The 19,901-nt window shown below is 34.6% G+C and overlaps 1 protein-coding gene and 1 long non-coding RNA gene across 2 annotated transcripts; both read left to right on the top strand.

Moving 5' to 3' along the window:
* Positions 1-9,953: 9,953 nt before the first annotated feature.
* On the top strand, positions 9,954-13,124 carry LOC145602432 (uncharacterized). Its single transcript, XR_014104552.1, has 8 exons — positions 9,954-10,159; positions 10,323-10,389; positions 10,631-10,725; positions 11,767-11,810; positions 11,967-12,170; positions 12,306-12,425; positions 12,533-12,652; positions 12,784-13,124. It is a non-coding gene; the product is annotated as an uncharacterized LOC145602432 (long non-coding RNA).
* A 2,794-nt stretch (positions 13,125-15,918) lies between these two features.
* LOC145602957 (F-box protein CPR1-like) lies at positions 15,919-19,901 on the top strand. The gene is made up of 2 exons (XM_081659095.1): positions 15,919-17,085; positions 19,780-19,901. The coding sequence occupies exons 1-2, from the start codon at positions 16,235-16,237 to the stop codon at positions 19,850-19,852; spliced, it is 924 nt and encodes a 307-aa protein (XP_081515221.1). The 5' UTR covers positions 15,919-16,234; the 3' UTR covers positions 19,853-19,901.

Raw genomic sequence — 19,901 nt, 5'->3', positions numbered from 1 at the left:
CTATATAATGACTAGTATGGCCCAGTAGATTGCTAAATACGATCTACGCATCGTGATGTATTTTTGTAATCTTAGTACGGTCTACGAACCGATAAAGTATTTTTTGTAATTTTATTTTATTTTATTTAAGTAGTAGATAGAATAGAGTAGAATTATAGGTTGCAGATAATCCAAGAAGCCCATGAAGTGAAGGCCCAAAGGAGCAAGGTGGATGAGATCCATGAAGATTCAAGTGGGAGCATTTACTTTATTAGTTTTCTTAGGATTAGGGGCCATACTATGTCTTATTTATGCATTCAGTATTTTATGCATGTTAGATTTTATTGATGTTTTGTGATGATGCGCTAGAGTTCACTATTTAATCACAACATAATGAATCTAGATCCCAGTAATATTGAGGCAGCTTTTCCAATTAAAAACCCGATGAAACCTTTGACATTTATGATGGGTCATGCCAAAGCTGGGCATCATATTTTTCATTGGGGAGTGGGGGTAGGAAAAATTCTACACTTTTAATTGGTTATACTCAACAAGGTTACCTAAAGATAAAGTTTAGAACCTTGAAACTAAGGGTAATAATTAAACATGTGATGGTTAATTATTCAACCAAGAATTACAAAGAGTTGTAATCAGTAAAGAGTTTACTCACCTTGAAAATGTAATGGTTGATGGCAGGGCCAAAGTCCGGTCAATTATTGCACGAAAAGGATCTTGGAATCATTTAATTCAATTGGGATCAATTAACATTGAATAAATGCTTTAAAGTTACAAATTTAATTCGCTTATGGTACTTTAAATTTAATAAACATAATTGAATTTTGCGTTTACTTATAAGTAACATGTCGTTCTAATTTTTTTTTTTATTATTATATATAATCTCCTCGATTGAAAATAAAGTTGAGAAACGTTCTCAAAAAGTTTAAAAGATAATACATAAACCTATATTCCAATTTTGCTAAGATTGTTCTAAAAGGCAAGTTTTAGAAATTCATGTCACATGTCTAAGGTTGGTTTTATTCAAGAATGTTTGAGTAAAATACCAACACATCTTCATTTTGAAAAATGTTTCAAGGGATATAATGAGATGGGAGGTACAAATCCTCCAAAAGACAAGTATAGAAATCCAATAAAATCTCTTATCTTCAATATGATTGAATATGAGAAAGTGATTGGAAATCTCTATGATCAAAAGTTGATCAAATGATAGTATTCTTCATCTATTTTATATAGAGTTTAATACTTGATTAAACTCAAATATAAATAATGATAGAATAGACTTAGAAAAATCATGAAAAGTGCTTAAAATAGTTGAGCAAAGTATCATTTTGAACCTAAGAGAAATGTTCTAAGTGGCTCAAATGGAAAGGTTTAGGAATATATGAGGATTGCATTAAGAAGTTATAGGCCAAGAATTGCAAACAAGTTGCTACTTCTCAAACCTAGAACTACTTACATGCTAAAAGTTGTTATGAACAACAAATGTTTCTAATTAAATGGATCTATTCCAATTGATTAGATACTACCTCATATAGTTGGAAGGTAAAAGAATGGAAATGTTCCAATTTAAGAATTATATTATAGAAATTGATTTAGCATATTGCTACTTCTTGGACATATGATGTCTTGTTTAGATTACTCATTGCACAATGTGATTGAACTAAAGGAAGAAGTTATTGCTAAAGGAGAAATAAATCTACAAGTTTAGAAGCAAATGTTGCTACTTCACAAGTAGAATCTATAAGTTTGGAAGCAAAAGTTGCAACTTTACAAGTAGAACCAGTTTTTCACCACTAACAATTGGCTAGAATTAAATAAATGTTATTCATTCTTGCCATTATCAAAACACCATTCAATGTTAATAATGACTAAGCATCGAAGATTCAAAACGTGGAATAAATGTTATTCTATGCTTCATTGAGTCATAATGTGTTTTGAATTGCTAAATAGGTTTAAAATTCTATATGATAGAAATAATTAAACCATTTCTATATATATAAATTGTCTCTAAAATATCAATTAATTCGAATGAAAATGAAAATTGCATGCGGAAGATCCAAAGGGATGGACTTTCAATATCATTAGATTATGAATCTATTGATATATGTAATTATCATTCTAATTTGAAATTTTGACTAAGTCACCATTTAGAGAAATGATGATGTGAACTCGAGGTCGAATACATATCGATGTAAGAAAACCAAAGGTTCAAGGCTAGAGACGGACAATGAAACTTCATTTGTGATATGATCACTTGTGCTTAGTTGAAGCATAAGAGTGAAGATTTTGAAAAGTTCAAAATTTTCAGTATGAAGCTCAGTAACTTGACAAGATAATGATTACACTACAATATGATTGTAATTGTGAAAATTTAAGTCAAAACATGTATTTGGCAACACATTCAAAGTATTGCGACATGATCGTAATAATGAGAATTTAAGCCAACACATTGATAAACATCCAAGAGTTGTGAAATCGTTTTACAACACAATCCGAAAGAAAACCTTGTGAAGTGTTTATGAAGGGAGCTATCAATCTATATGAGATATATTTTGATAATGGATGTAAATTACCTATCTTCCAACCATTGTTCAAGGGATATACTTTTAAGATAAGCTACAAAACTAAACAAAAATTACATAGGTCAAATCAGAATGTAGCAAAGGCTTCATATGTGATATGGATAAGAAAAGTTCTTATTAAGTCTTTCTACAAAGCAAGGAATAAAACATGTATTAAACCGTTTGATGCACGTTCGATTCCTATATAGAGCACAGGGTACTACTACACAACCATACTTAGCACAAAATGTTTGTTGCTCAAGTAGGTGCCCTTATGGAAATTATTCCAAAAGGTCAAGTGGGAGTAGTGTAAATCTCAAAAGAGTTTGAGAAAAGCAACAAACAAACGTGGTTCAAACCATGATTGGTTCACCCTATGATAAACATGCCTCCTCAAAAGGCAAGTGGGAGTATAAGAATCTTGAAAAGTTCGAGAGCCTTGAAAGAGTTCAAGAAAAGTGATTTCGAAAATCTTGAAGAAATTTGAGAAGTAATCGAATAAAAGCAACAATATGAGCATGATTCACCTCATGTTACAAATGACAACGCGTGGTCTCATTATGTGTAATGGGATTAATAACCATGTGTCGAAGGTAGTACATTCCAAGTGCACATCCTCTATTGTCGTTTCTCATTGAAAGTTAAACAAAGTTGTTGTATGAGTTTCAATTGTTGCATAAAACCCACAATGATGACTAGCATATGTAAAACTTAGTCAAAGAAATATGATTTCATATTGACTAAGAGTTCTAAAACATTTATTTTGGAACATTATGATTATGCAAGTAATAAAGATGATTTGACAAGTTTTGACTCCAAGTGGTTTAAAACCAGGAAATCTGAAATAGATCCTAAGTCTGTAAGCAAGTGTATGACAGTTGAGTAATTTGCCTAAATTGGGTGAAACCCAATATAAGCAAAGCAGACAAGAAAGAAAAATGTTTTCTAACTAAAGCAAAGACTTGTTAAAGGATTCAACTAATTCATAGTATGACTATGATTACGATGAAACCTTTACATGTTGCAAAGATCTATTAAAGATACTTAGTGATTTCTACCTTATAAGTTTTGGTAGATGGATTTCAAAACACTTTCTTGAAATTGTTCATGAAATAAGATTTGTATATGATACAATCAAAAGTTTGGAGATCCAATAATCCTAGGGATGCATAAAAGATCCATAATGGATTGAAGTTAGCATCAGGGAGTTAATGTTCTTAATTTTGTGAGTTAATCAAATCGTTTGATGTTCTCGTAAAATGAAGAAAAGGTCTTGTACATACAAGATGTTTAGTGGGAGCTATGAAGTCTTCTTGGTTTAGTATAAAGAGCAATTATTCATTGTTTGAAGAGTCAAGTGGTGGATAATTCATTTTGTATGAAAAACCTTGGAGAAGAAAATGAGTACATTTGGGATTCAAGATCTATATAGATAGGTCTCGAAGGATGTTTGAGTTTGGTTAAGAAGCTTATGTTGATAAGATTCTTATAAGGTTCAACATTCTATTGAAAAGAGTTTTCAATCCCATGTGACATGGCACGTTGATTAATGATTCAATACCTTGAGAAAGGTTGATGAAATTAAGACTTTGAGTGATGAACCTTATGCAATTCGCAAAGGATGCATCATGCATGCCATGGACTATACTCGTCTATTTGATTCACGTGTTCTAAGAACAAGTGATGATAGATTTCAATCGAAATCCAATATAACGTTGGAATACAAATTAGAAATTCCTAAGTTCTTTGCGAAAGGGCGAAGGAAAATTCTTAGTGTATGGAGATGAAAATGATTATAAGATTTAGAAATTGCAAAGTTCATGTTTATGAGAATGTCTCATGAACTCTACTTACTAAACCCCTTCCATGACCAAGGTATGAGAGTCATACTAAGGTTTTTGGATTGAAGCAAGTTATGTAATTTTAGTTGTGTATGTTTTGAGAAAGCATATTACAAAAGTAAATACATTAGCTTGCAGAATTATGTTTATCAATTGAAACAAAGTTTCAATCTTATTTAATCGTGGTTTCAAGATTAAATAATATGTCCAAAATAATTATGAATTGATGGGCTCACTAAGTTGATGACCTTTTGAATGAAACCCCACAGGTGAACTAAATTCATATATTATTTAAGTTCCTAGTTCGGAATCATTAAATTGGACATAAATGATTTCCAATAATGGACTAGCATGTTAAGATTGATTGGATAGCGCAGTTTCATGGGCTATAGGAGCGTAGTGATGCTCGGTCAATCACATGGATATGCATGAATGATGCATGATCGAACTATAGACCTACTTTGAAGTTCAAGTATAGAGCTTCCGGATATATTAGTGGATTCCTTTGACATGAGTGGAACATTGATCTCATTCAATGATTGTTTTAACTGTGGTACATTCAAACGTCTGGCCGTAACTGGAGATTATAAAGGATGTTTCCCGGTTAATTCATGAGTTGAGTGGGAGCTTTGGTTGCCACAAGATTGGATCAAGTCTACCTATTTAATTAGGAATGTGTCTTGGCCCCTTGAAGAGGGAGAATTCAGAAAATGCATGGCCGTGCTCAAATGGATTACATTGTAACCATTTGTTTTGTAATTCTAACTCAGATTTCAAGAAAGATTTGTAGATTAATATGATCACGACATAAGATGTAATCATATTATCAAATCGACACACATTGACTTAAGGAATTTGAATATTGCGCACTTGTCTCAGACAAGTGGGAGATTGAAGGAGTTATGTCTTCGATAAGTGCAATTACTAGATATATCAAGGATCACTATTATGGAGATAATAAGTTCATTCTATTGGGGCGTCATCCTCTATTGCTAGACTATGAGAGATGATCTTTGGGCTAGTCAAATGGTCCAAAGCCCTTTAGAATGGATCCTATATTGGTCACACACAAGGGTATTGGGTTAAGCAAGTAAGAGGCCCATTAATGGGCCTCATGAGCAATTAACTAATCATGAATTGGATTGGGCTAGCATAGTTAGATTGGAACTAGGTTTTGGGCTTTTGACATGGGCTCTTATTTAGAGATGAGATCTATAAATAAGATCCATGCCTAGGGTTTGTTAGAAGCAGTCATAATTCACACACAGTGAATTTTGACATCAAGGCAACCAATCCCAAAACCCTAATCCTCTCTCCAACTCACGGCCCTCATCCTCCCCTCACGTCCGTACGGCCGGCCACCCCTTGGTGGCGCGTGTGGTGGTTATCGTGGTGGTTCTTGGTTAGTATGTCTCTCCTCTCCGTTGAAGGTTGATTGAAGCGTTCAGTCACGACTAACTAGCATTAGTGGAGGTCTTAATCTGTGCCCGTGGACCAAGTAGAGGAATCACGCTTGGGGTTCTTTATCTCCCTTTGTTCTTGCTCGATCGCACGTGGAATCACGCTTCAAAGGTACAATTATTTGTTCTTTATGTGTTATGCATTAGATCCTTGGATTAGGTACTGTATGAATATGATTCATGTTTATTTCCGCTGCGTAGTACCTATAAACTCCTACACGTAGAAGGTTGATTGAAGTGTTCGGTCACGACTAACTAGCATTAGTGGAGGTTTAATCCATGCTCGTGGACTTAGTAGAGGAATCACACGTGGGATTCTTTGTCTCCCTTGTTCTTACTCGATCACTAGTGGAATCACGCTTCAAAGGTATAAATTCTTGCTCTTTATGTGTTATGCATGAGATCCTTGGTTTGGTGATTTATGAATGTGATTCATGTTTATTCCGCTAGAATTTGTACCTTGGAAGCGTGATTCCACTAGTGATCGAGCAAGAACAAGTAAGACAAAGAACCCCACGTGTGATTCCTCTAATAAGTCCACGAGCACTGATTAAACCTCCACTAACGCTAGTTAGTTGTGACCGAACACTTCAATCAACCTTCTACGGAGATACGAGTCATGAACACACCACGTACCACCCACGACACCACCACACGCACTACCCTAGGGAGGGCCATACGGACAAGGAGGAGAGAGAGAGGGCCGAGTGGAGAGAAAGAAAAATAGGGTTTTGGGACTTTTTGCTGCTTGATTCAATTAACTGTTAATTGATGTATCATGCAACCCTAGGCATGAATTATATTTATAGATCATATTTAGAAATAAATCCATGTCACGCCCAAAACCTATTAGACTCTTCTAACTACCCAAGCCCAACTATCAATATGGTATGTCATAAACTCATGAGTCCACACACATCTGTATGTATGAGTCCCAAAAGGTCATTAGATCTTTCACCTATACCCGTAAAGGGCGACTTAGTCATTTTTCCAAGCAAGCATGACTCACAGTTTTCAAATGATTCATAATCAAATGAAGAAAGAAGTCTATCTTTGTGTAATTTCTAGATGCGCTTTGTTTAATATGACCAAACCTACAATGCCATAGGTAAGTCGGGTTTGAACCATCGGTTCTCTGCTTTTTATGATCTATGTTGTAAACATGAGTCGTATAGTCTAAGATATACAAACCATCAATTAACTTGGCGTTAGCATATAACATGTTTTCTTTAGAAATAAAACAACTTTTGTCTCTTGTTTCAAATGAAAAACCTTCAGTGTCTAAAACTGGAACTGAAATAATGTTCTTAGTAATTTTTGGTACATAATAACAGCTATTAAGCACCAAAATAAGTCCAGAGGGAAGTTTCAAGTGATAGTTACCAATAGCAAGTGTAGCAAATTTTGCTCCGTTTCCTACTCGAAGTATTACTTCCCCTCTTGCTAACTTCTTACTTCCTCTAAGGCCCTGCATGTTGTTAACAATGTGAGCACCACATCCGGTATCAAATACCCAAGTGGAAGATGAAGTAAGATTAATTTCTATAACAAAAACATTGGGTAACTCTTTACCGTCTGTTTTCACTGATGTATGATGGGGACACCCTGGTGTATGGCAAAGCCAATTACCGCAATAGAAGCATTCGGTGCCTCCCCTTTTCAGGTACTCCTCAGCATGGTCGAGTAAAATGTTGACTATTCTATAGGGGCATAGTGATAATGCTCCGTCAATCACATGGATATGCATGAATGATGCATGATCGAACTATAGACCTACTTTGAAGTTCAAGTATAGAGCTTCCGGATATATTAGTGGATTCCTTTGACATGAGTGGAACATTGATTCCATTCAATGATTGATTTAGCTGTGGTACACTCAAATGTCTAGCCGTAATCTATACTAATCTATTAAAAGGCGTTTATAAAAACGTATATGTGCCACGTAAACTCTTCCAAATTACACCACGTCACTTCACCAACAATTCTTGATGCCATGTCATTTCACAAACATTTGACAGCTCCATGTCACCTACCCAACATCTCCACATGTCACACCATCACTAAATAAAAAAATTAAAGAAATATGATGATAAGAGGATTTGAACCCCATACCACTTACAACAAAATTGAGTATTTAGCCATCTAAGCTAACTATCAAACATGGTATAGTTGTGAAAAAGAAATATATATAACTTTAAAGTACATGGTTTAATATTTTTTTTTCTTAAAAAAAATACACATATTTATTCCCTACTTTATTCTTTATTTCCTACTTCGTATTATTTATATATACATATATATATTTATTAAAAAAAAATAAAAAAAAAAAAGAGAGAGAAATAGAAGACTACCTTTACTCTTTCTTTTCATTAATGCAACATTGAAGTGTCTGAGCTTAAAAAAAGCAAAATAGAAGACTACCTTTACTCTTTGTTTTCATTGTTGAAAAATTGAAGAAGAGTTAGAACAATTTGGATTTGAACACCCAACCTTTTATAAGAAAGATAGTTACTTAATCATCTAAGCCAATCATAAATTATGTTATAAACATGAAAATAAATTCATATAATTTATAATCACAAGGTCTAATTAAAGTAGCAACCGGTGCAACGCCCGAGCTACACACTATTTGGAGATTATAAAGGGTGTTTCTCGGTTACTTCATGAGTTGAGTGGGAGCCTTGGTTACCACAAGATTGGATTGAGTCTATCTATTTGATTAGGGAAAATGAATGGCCGTGCTCAAATGGATTATATAGTAATCATTTGTTTTGTAATTCTAACTCAGATTTCAAGAAAAGATTTGTAGATTAATATGATCACGACATGAGATGTAATCATATTATCAAATCGACAAACATTGACTTAAGGAATTTGAATATTGCGCACTTGTCTCAGACAAGTGGGAGAGATTGAAGAAGTTATATCTTCGATAAGTGCAATTACTAGATATATCAAGGATCACGATTATGGAGATAATTAGTTCATTCTATAGGGATGTCAATGTTTGTTGTTAGATATGACAATTAATCTTTGGGCTAGTTAAATGGCCCAAAGCCTTATAGAATGGGTCCCATGAGCTCAAACACAAGAGTATTGGGTTAAACAAGTTTGAGGCGATGGGCCTCATGAGTTTATGAGATGCCATATTGATAGTTGGCCTTGGGTAGTTAGAAGAGTCTAATAGGTTTTGGGCTTGACATGGATTTATTTCTAGATATGATCTATAAATATAATTCGCGTCTAGGGTTGCATTACACATCAATTAACAGTTAATTGAATCAAGCAACAAAAGTCCCAAAAACCTTAATTCTCTATCTCTCTCCACTCGGCCCCCTCTCCTTCTCCTCCCTGTCCGTACGACCCTCCCTTGGGTGGCGCATGTGGGGGTCTCGTGGGTGGTTCGTGACTCATATCTCCGTAGAAGGTTGATTGAAGTGTTCGGTCACGACGACTAACTAGCATTAGTGGAGGTTTAATCCGTGCTCGTGGACTTAGTAGAGGAATCACACGTGGGGTTTTTTGTCTCCTTGTTCTTGCTCGATCACTAGTGAAACACACTTCAAAGGTATAAATTCTTGCTCTTTATGTGTTATGCATGAGATCCTTGGTTTGGTGATTTATAAATGTGATTCATGTTTATTCCGCAATTAGTACCTATAATCCCCTACAAGGATGCCAATGATGTTTGAAGTGTAATTGCAAAGAGTAAGTGTGATAATGGGGAACAATCTAAGAACTAACGAGAAGAAGTGCTCTTTTAAATGAGAAATCAATGGCCTCAGGATGAACAAATATCTAAACTTAAAAGATATTAAAGTAATTTCGGAGGAAAACATACTGATTTTATTTATTTATTTTCACTAGTAGAAAAATGGTAATTGGCACCGAGCATTGGCCACCGGTTTTCAAAAACCGGTGGGGAAAAAAAGGAGAAAAATGGGCGGGATTTTGAGGGAAGAGTATTGCCACCGGTTCAAACCGAACCGGTGGGGAAAATATTAATCCCACCGGTTCAACCGGTGGCTTTATGAAAAATAATAAAAAACGCGCCTCTTAACTTTTTTTTGTTCTCTTCATTGCACTTCTAAACCCTAGCTTCTTCATCTTCTCTCTCCTCTCTCCTCTCTCATTCTCTGATCTACTCATGCATCGCCTCCCTCCTTCTCTCTGCTTCTCTCTCCTCAAACTCCCACTGCCGGTCAGATCCCTTATCCACTGCCGCTTTCCCTTTCCTTTTCTCTCTCCTTCGATCTCCTTCTCCATAACTGCGCCGTAAGCAACTCCGCCGATTGCTAGGGTATTGCGAAACAATTTTCATTCAATTTATGCAATTTATCTCCTTTTTCATTCAGTTTTTGTGAAATTTCACAATTAATCCTGCTTTTTTTTCGTATTCTGTAACTTGATGTTTTAATTTCAATTTTTGCCGATTTATTGATTAGTTTTGTGCTAATTTGTAGAGGATTGCGATTGAAGGGTGAGGTACTGAGTTACTCCTTAATGCGAATCAGGCTCAATTGAGATGAGGTACTCCTTGATGTTTAATTCTTGTTTAATGGGTTTTATTTTTTTCTCGTAATTTTGGGTCGCCTGGTCTTGTTGCTCTTGTTTATGCGCTTGTTCGTATTGGTTGCTTTGATGTCCACGTTTGTGCTCCTCAATTGTCAGTTCTATTTTAATCGATTATTTGGTTTTTTTTTTTTTGAATTTTCTGCGATTTTTGAGTGATTTTTGTTTGGTTTTGTTGATGAAATGGTTGTTTTTGTAGTGATAAATCTGCATCTGGACATTCGTTGACAGTTCGTGAGACGGTTGAGGTGATTTCTGCTGAAATCAGTGGCGCTACTGCTTTCGAAGTTTCTGGTAATCTTTTCTAAAAATATTGAACATTTAATAGTCTCTGGAATTGTTGATGAAATTTGATTTAGTTATTGATTTTTTGGAAAATTTGATTGGTTTGAGCAATGTTCTTGTTGTTCCTTTGAGCTCTGGTTTTCAGCCAGTAATTCTGTCTTTGAAAGAACACTATGGAGTACACTAGTTCTTAATTTTATCTATTTGTATATTGGGGCTCAGTTACAGTCTTAAAGCTGTTAAAAGATCAAGGCATTTATGGATATTATATGTTTTGAAAATCTTCTTGTTAGCTATAACAATGGATATTTGTGGGAACTTGAGTGCATCAAGGGCTTCTAAGTTCTAAGTCTCATTGATACTGAGACCGGAGAGAGCTTTAACAGATAGGCTAATCCTGTTACGTGACAAAACAGACGATGCTGATCTCTGCAAGTTTTCTACAGTTTTCTTATCCAAACTTTTTCACGGTTGAACTTTAGTTGTACTGATTTAGTGACGAACTTGTTATTGTAGAGAGCTGATGATTGATAGTAGCTATGGCCTATAGATATAGATGTGTGGTTTGTGATTAGAACCCACTTTGTACTACTGTGATTTGCGAAATGAAATGAATATGTGCATCCTGAACACTAGTATGTGAATGGATTGCTTATACCAGTTTGGGTTTTGTTTAAGGGTTATGTTTGAAGTTTCAGTGATGGCTTCAAGTTTCAATTATTGTATGGCCTGGAACTTTGTTTTATTTTCCTGTCATAGAGTTAAGGCTGAACCCTCTTTCTTATTCAATGTTCCTTGGAAACTTCTGATGTCGATCTTACAAATTAGAAATTGAAAGCTTTTGTGGAACAGAGGGTAGTATAGTTTATTTGTATGCTTAAAAAGAATAAACTTGAAATTCATGGCTACATAAGATCTTAAGTACTGCACACTGATGTCTATATGGGTCAAAGTAGTTGCTCGTTCATATCGGGGGTTTCCTGAGGTGTATCGCTTTGTGTTGATAATGAATTTTCTCATGTTGATGATTTTATAACTGAATTTTTTTAGGTACTAAGTGGAATTAATAGAGGATCAAGCTGTGGTCAAAACATGTGAGTATTAGGTGGAATGGTGGATTTCCATTGTTATTCCATTATGCAATGTAAAAACTGGTCATTAAATAAGATTATGTTTAACCTTTCTCTCCCCATTTTTCTGTCTTGTGTTCTAATTTTCTCACTTGTTGGTATTTTAAAATGTGTGACTAGGCTGTATGAGGCATTGATGGAGTTAACATAGTAAATAGGTACTCAACTTTCTGATTTTTTAGGAATTGGGCACTGAACTTTATTTTTTGTAACCACTTGATTAAAAAACAAAGTTGAGTACCCACTTCCTAAAACTGAAGAAAGTGGGGTACTCACAACCGGCATTGATACATGGTGTACCATAATTTGTTTGTCATTGGACTGGTAAGTATCTTTCTTGTCGCTTTTTTTTTTCTTTGGTTGTCTTCTTTCTTCATTTTCATAAAATCAATTAACTTTTGATTTTAATATTTTTGTATTCTGGTGTTGTGATTGATTCTTTGTTATTATGCATTACAGTTAAGGTGGTTTAAGCAAAATGAATGCCTTCAATAACAATGAGCTGGGAGTACATCATTGAAACACGATAAAGGTTTATGGAGGATACCTGTGTATATGTCATGGATTTCTCTTGAATAGGTGTAATTTATTGTTCATATTTCTAATTATTTGTTTTTTCGGAACAATCATATAATAATTCATTATTGTGGTACTTATTTGATGAGACTTTGTCAAATTTTCTTTAGAAATCCTCGGAGAGTAACTCTCGGCTTGAGGCTTCCCTAGCAGTGCAACAAAAAGCCGACAAGACTTTGCTGAAATCGGCTGAAAAGCAGATAGTTGAGAGTAGTAGTTTTAAGTGCCTGGTAGTTACTCCTTCAAACCTCCATTTCTTCTCTTTATCCATTTTCCTTTATGACCTGCCCTTTTTTTCATATTTGCTACCTTCTCATTTGGTAAGCTTACTTCAAACAAATTTATTCCTTGTTTTCTCCAGAAATCCGTGGAAAATAGTACTCATCTTGAGGTTCCCCAAGTAGTGCAGCCGAAAGCTGATGAGACTTTGGAGATGCTGGCAGAAGTGCACTTGGATGACAGCAATAATTTCAAGATTTTGGTAATTAGTAATATGGCTGCAGAAGGGTGATATTATTTTAGAAAAGCTCATTGTTGAGAGCAATAATTTTGACTTTTGAGTATATTATGTATATATATACATAACAATAAATTGTAATATAACAATAGATTGTAATATTACAGCATTTTTTGATGAAAAATGTAAGTTTATATAATATATAAATATATATATATATATATATATGAGTGTATATATATCAATTTAAGTGGAAAAACATTTTTTTTTTTTTTTTGGCCATTAAGGGCACCGGTTCTGAACAAGAACCGGTGGCAATAGCCCCTTTAAAAAAACGCGGTAAGCTTATTGCCACCGGTTAATCGGTGGCAATACTTGTTTTTGCCACCGGTTTTGAACCGGTGGCTTTTCAAGGGAGTATTGCCACCCCCCAAATGCTCAGCGGTTCAAAACCGGTGGCTTAGGGGGGTTTTGAACCGGTGGGGAATTGTAATTTTCTACTAGTGTTTTGTTTTTATTTTTATTTTTTTTTTAAGAAAAAATATAGTAAATGCACTGATCAATCTTAGCAATTCTAAAGAAGAGCATGTTAAATCATAAAATCCAATGTGTAAGCTGCCATTAGTTGCTGATAATAGGTTTTTAGCACTTATGAATCTTTGTACCAACTCTTATGTCTCCAGTGGCCACAGTTTCTCTTGTAATCTCTTTCCTTATTCAGGTTCTATTAACTTAAATTATCTATTGGCCCTATACTTTTGAAATGCAATGAAATCTTATTAGTGTCGTTCAATAATATCACTAATTGATCATAGTTAAGGCCTTAAGGGTACTGAATTGAAAATGACAGTACCCAATTTAATACCAAAGTTATAGGACTCGTGGGTCTGCTTTGAGATTCTGTGTGAAGTTTTTACGCCTATAATTGTGGGACCTGGTTTTAATTTTTTTTCACACTCCGTCCTCTCTAAGAAGATGAATCTACTGTGATTAATGATCATGTCATGGTTGTTACAAACTTACAACCAGCATGGTTATATGATTTCTTATACATTCCCAAGAGACGAACCCACTTACTAATACTCATTCTGCTTTGGCCATCATGTTGCTCATTGTTTCTTATCAGGGACCTTGTCAAATTCTTAGGAAGTGAGTAACTAGAAGGAAATACACAAAGAGAGGAAAAGAAAATGGAAGCGTAAAACTTCCGTTATGCTTTTAATCTTGTGGATTCTGAAGTCATGCACTATTGTTGTACTTGTTAAGTTGTTATTTTGTTAGGTTATATAGATTATAAGGAAAGAGATTCTGTTTATCAACACAGTGTATGTGTACTGTCTTTAAAGAACATAAAGATTTTACATTTATATTTCTGTCCTTTGTGTAACAGAAATCAAAAGATGAATCTGGATGATAGTTTGGTGAGAATTCTATCAAGCAATGGCAATCTGGATAAGTTACAGCCCCTTCAACATGTACGGCTGCTGCCGGTTTTTGATGCAACATTTGAATCTTCTAGTGTGCCTGGCTATGCATAAAAACTCCTGGGTTTAGATGAGCTCTTAGCTTGTAATGAAATCTGTTTAGTTGACCTTATCTAAAGATGGTGCCCTAGTCTGGAACAACGTAATTATATTTCTGATATCCTTTTCAGCTCCTCAGATTGATTTTTGTGGGGATGTTTTGCTGATTCTAGGTATGATTAAGACTTCATTTGTTTCACAACTGTTTATCATCGTATGTTGAAGTTATGAATGGAACCCTTGTGAGATAATTTTAAGCTGTCTCTTTGTCATCTTCAGAAGTTTCATCTTCTCATGTATCCAGTATTTTGGAGTGCATGTTTGAACTTTACTGGCCTTTTGGATTAATCTACTTTTACTGAAAGCATGTTGCAAATGCATCAATCTTAGCATTTGACCAAAGTAAAGACAGTATATTGTATTATGTCATGAATGTCATATGCCCTAGCTATGTCCATTATTTGTGGGAATGAGGTGGCTTGATTTGATCAGAAGAGGGTTTCATATGGTTAAGCCGCGTTTCAGGTTTTTTTTTTTTTTTTTTTTTTTTTTTTTTTTGCCTGTCCTAATTTTGTCCTGAAACTTAGTTAACTTACACAGACAAGTCCCAATTGGCCTTGAGCTATGTTGATCCAAAAGTTTTAGTTTGACTGGCTTAAGATCACCTCTACTCTTCCCGTTTTCACTCCCTATTTTTTGTACAAGTGAAAATTCAAGTAAGCCCCTAAGATTAAGTTTGATCAACTTTCCTTTGACAAAAACTTTGTTCTTTGAAAATTTGATCGTCTTTCCTTGTTAAAGGCTCTGTTCTTAGAAAATTAATACGAAGTATTCATTTAATTTTAGTTTCAGCTAGCTGAAATCTATTATGGAATTTTTTGCATATCAATATATAGCCATATATGTAAAACAAATACAACAAAGGTGACTGTGCGTAGGGTATAGGCCTAATTCAATACGGTAGTAACTTTTGAGATAAACAAAAATAAACAAATAAACCGAGGGAACTTTATCGCCTTGATAAAAACATACTCTAAGATGGACAGAAATGATAACTGTATCAAGTATTATGAGCGGTCGAGCGGAGGGAGTATTATGCTTATCAATGGTCAAAAAATCGTAAGACTGTGTGGGTAAAATCACTAAAATCACTAAATTGCAATCAAGTCTTTATAATTGAACCATTGGAGATGCTCTAATTGCTACACTGTTTTTTCCTCTGAAATCAGTCATCATACAACAATACAATGATACAAATATGATATTTCTACAGCGTCTCTCTGTTTGTTGACGACCAGAATAGTTGCCGGAATTTCTAGCTTCTAATCATTAGCATTTTTGGTAATCTCTATCCCTTATTCTAAATCATGAATTCCTACTCAATTTGGTTGATTTTTACCCTACTCAATATTCAGTCGTATGATTTTTGGGCAATTTCCAATTTCCCCTAATCATTGGGTTATCTATCTTATTCAAATCATCAATAGAAAAAAAAAAAAAAAAAAAAAGTTACCCAATTCAATTTGCAACCTAGGTTACAATGTCATCCATTCCTGTGGAAGTGATTACTGATATTCTGCTTAGATTGCCGGCAAAATCTTTGTTGCGCTTCAAATGTGTGCAAATTATGGTATAATATAATTAATTCTTCTGATTTTATCAACCGTCATGTTGAACAATCCAATCTGCATATAATTGTCACGAACCCTGCTGTTTATATATGTGATTTCGACAAATTTGATAATCCAACTAAGTTGAATTACCCTTTGAAGAATCTAGTATATGGGGGTCTTTATATTGTGGGATCAAGCCGCGGGTTGCTTTGTTTCTCTATGCATTCGTATCCCTACACCGCCTTCTTGTTTAACCCCACCACACAAACCCACAAAACCCTTCCATATTTGCCAGTATTATCCACCTTTCAGAAAGTCGATGGAGATCCATTTCACGGTCTTCTTGGGTTTGGGTATGATCACGCGTCTGAGGATTACAAGTGTGTGAGGATTCATCAATGTGTTGTGGATGATGGGTCGGGCTCTTTCAAGAGTCAGGTGATGGTTTATAGCTTGAAGGAGGATTCTTGGAAGCGGGGGGCTCATGATGTTCCATATTATTTTGACAGCCATTTGGGTTATTCTATCTTGCTTAATGGGATTCTGCATTGGTCAACTGAAGATGATCATAGGGAGCCCCTCCCTTTGGTTGGCTTCAATCTCAATGATGAAACTTTTAGCTCCGTGCCACTGCCTGACTATCATACAGAAGAGGAATCGCGTATGCGTGCTCACATAGGAGTGGTTGATGCATGCTTGTGTCTAATGTACAATTATTGGTGTTATTGTGAAGTATGGATTATGAAGGAGTACGGTGTTCCTGATTCTTGGACTAAATTGTGTATGGTTGCGAAACAAGGGAATTATAATGATTTGAGGCCTCTTTCTTTCTCAAAGAGTAAAAAGGAATTGTTTGTGATTCTTACCAAAGCTAATGTTGCTTCTTTGGACTTGGAAACTTTGGAGATTACACATATTCAACCTCCTGGTCTTCATAGACTTTGGAAAGCATATGTATGCTCGGAGAACCTTCTAATGCTCAAAGATGCAGAATATATACGCAAGGGTACACAACAACTGCAAAACAGAAGCACTAAAATGCGGAAGTTGTTAATGAGGAAAACTGAGAGGTATACCTTCAAATTTTTGGTCAACCCTTCCCTTTGTTATTTATGTTTGTTTTCCTCGGGAAATATTTGCTAAGTAATTATCTTTTACTGAATTGAAGATATTTTTGATGAGTTGAACTATTTTTGTTCAACCCAATGCACTTTTGCTGAACATTTCTATTGTTAAATTTTACACTAAATATTTTTATAAACTTTGACTTTGCTAAATTTGACTAAGTTTTTGCTTAGTAAGGAGGTGAAAAAAAAGCTGAATCCTTGTTGCTTACTTGCTTATGAAATTTTGGCTTTGACATGTACTCATAGTTTCTCCATTATGGAATAATGGTAACATAGTTGTAGGGAATATTTCAAGCATTACGATAACCCCAAACTTGAACCCCACTGTGATCATACACTAAAGTACGGTGGCGTTCCAAAGGGAAAGACAAAGAGCAAAAAGAGTCGCCAACAAGTTTTAGGAACTTGTAAACCCAAAAGACAATCCAAAGGACCGTCAACTACTCCATAAGGTCTTGAACCAAACAGGGTCCGGGGATGAGGGTACGAATCCAATCTACAAAAGAAAGGACCCGCCCTATAAAATAGGCCTCTACTTTGTTCTGCTCGTATTCATGTGCGCTTTTCGAATAACATACAAACATTATGTTAAACCTACCCTGTTTATCTATGTTGGTTGAATATTAATGCACAAATAAGACTATTATTGGCGATCACTTGAGTTAAAATCACATTAGCCTAAACCAAATTATTAATTATCTTATTAAGCGTGATTTCAAGTACAAATTCCCTTTAACAATCATAAAAGGTGTGATCAAACAATAACAATAATAATATATCAAGCAACATAAGAATAAACAAATAACAATAATGATGATAATAACATGATAAGGCATAATAAAGCTTGAAAATAATAGCAAGATCCTAGGCATGATACTAACAAGATTAATAACCAATCCTAGCATGTTACTAAACATTAAAGATCGAAGCTTTAACCTAACATGGTACTAACATGATATTGAAATAATAAAGGCACCCTAAACATGATACTAGAAAGCATAAAATAACATCCTAACATGATACTAGGAATTAAACAATAATAAACATGCTTTCTACATTGAGAGGGAGTAATAAGATTACATACTTTGAAGCCTCGTACCTCTTTCTAATAACAAAATACACAAGTTAGTAAACTTCAATGAAAATAAACAAAGAATAATTAAAGAATTAAATTGAAATCAAATTAAATAAAGTTTAGACTAGTTTTGGACCAAACCCTCAGAAAATATCAAACCTTGCACGTCCAGGGCGAAGACAACTTCGAACTTGGCTAAGAGACTCTAAATCTTGTGAATGCGGAATATTGTATTTGAAAAACTAGTTTAGAAAGAGAGGGAGAAAGAAAGCATATATTGCTCAAGAGAGAATTGAGAGAATTAAGGATGAGAATTGATAGTGATGGATGATTCTGAAAACAGGGATTCAGACGCTATTTATAATGAAAATAGTCCGGAAAATCATAGAATTTGATAAGGAATAAAACTCTACGCTGTCGCCAGGAATTAACTCTGTCGCGAGGCGACAGGGTCTGTCGCGTGGCGACAGACTTGTCGTTTGGCGACAGCCTGTATTAGCGCGTTTTTTTTCACGCGGAATCCGATCTTTAATCAAATTGATCTACGGAATCCGTACAGAAGATAAAATACATATTTTTAAGATAACAAAACAATATTTTATTCCAAATAAAAATCTTTTAAAGATAATTAATTATTAAATCTAACAATATTAGAATTAAAAAGAGTTGTCTAGAAACTTCTAGAAAACTATAATTAATTCTAATAATTTTAGGAATAATAATTAACATTGGGTCCTCCTCTAGATCATTGGGCCGTATTAAAATAATTAACCAGGCCCAGTTTAGTATTTTGGCCATAACTTCCTCATTATTCATCGGAATTGGGCTTATAATATATCGTTGGAAAGGTCTCTTCGAGCCCCATCCATCTACACTATTATTGGACCTTAATTATGGACCAAACTAAACTGGTTCGGCTATTTTCAAATAAATAAAGTCATTTTCAAAATAAGAGAGAAAAGAATTTAATTAAAACTAAACCGCAACACTCGGCTTTCAAATCACTTTCACCTAATTCGATAATAGTACAACGTGAAAGGCATTCATCACTGGGTTTGGTTTTGGGGAGACACAAATGGGTGTCTACAATAGTACACTTGCATTTTCACAATCACTTTTGACCATTTATATCCTTAGTTTTGTACTCTGCATTAATAGAAATTTGATATTTTAAAAACATTCTTCAAGATAAAATAATGACAATAGCACAAAGGGTTACAAATGATAGGTTTAATAGCTTGAGGCTATTAGCTTGAGGCTATTACTCTCAAGCAATGGGTTAGGCCATAACTCTCTAAGGTTTCCCCAATACAAATGTTTGCCTACTCTTTCCTATCCTCCTGTCTCTCTATATTATACTTAAACTAAAGACTATGCCCCTCTGTAGGTTAGTCTATTACAAAATCCCAATTAAACAACCTTGCATAGAAATTTGGATATCTAGAGTTACAAAGCTAAAGTATTAATGATTCTTAGTATTTATGAATGATTCTTAGTATTCATGAATGATTCTTATTATATTGGAGTGTCACTAATCACTATCTTTTGTTCCTTGTATCTAGAATCATGCGATTCCTTGACGAAGGTCTACGAAATGATTTCCGGATTCCACGCCCATCCAATGAACAATCTTGATCATATCACCATCGCATTCTTGTGGAGGTACAACCATATAACTTTGAGA

Source organism: Chenopodium album, chromosome 21, assembly GCF_948465745.1.
Source record: "Chenopodium album chromosome 21, dcCheAlbu1.1, whole genome shotgun sequence".
Lineage (NCBI taxonomy): Eukaryota > Viridiplantae > Streptophyta > Magnoliopsida > Caryophyllales > Amaranthaceae > Chenopodium > Chenopodium album.
The sequence above is the reverse complement of the archived record's forward strand: the minus strand, read 5'-3'. Positions and strand labels throughout refer to the sequence as shown.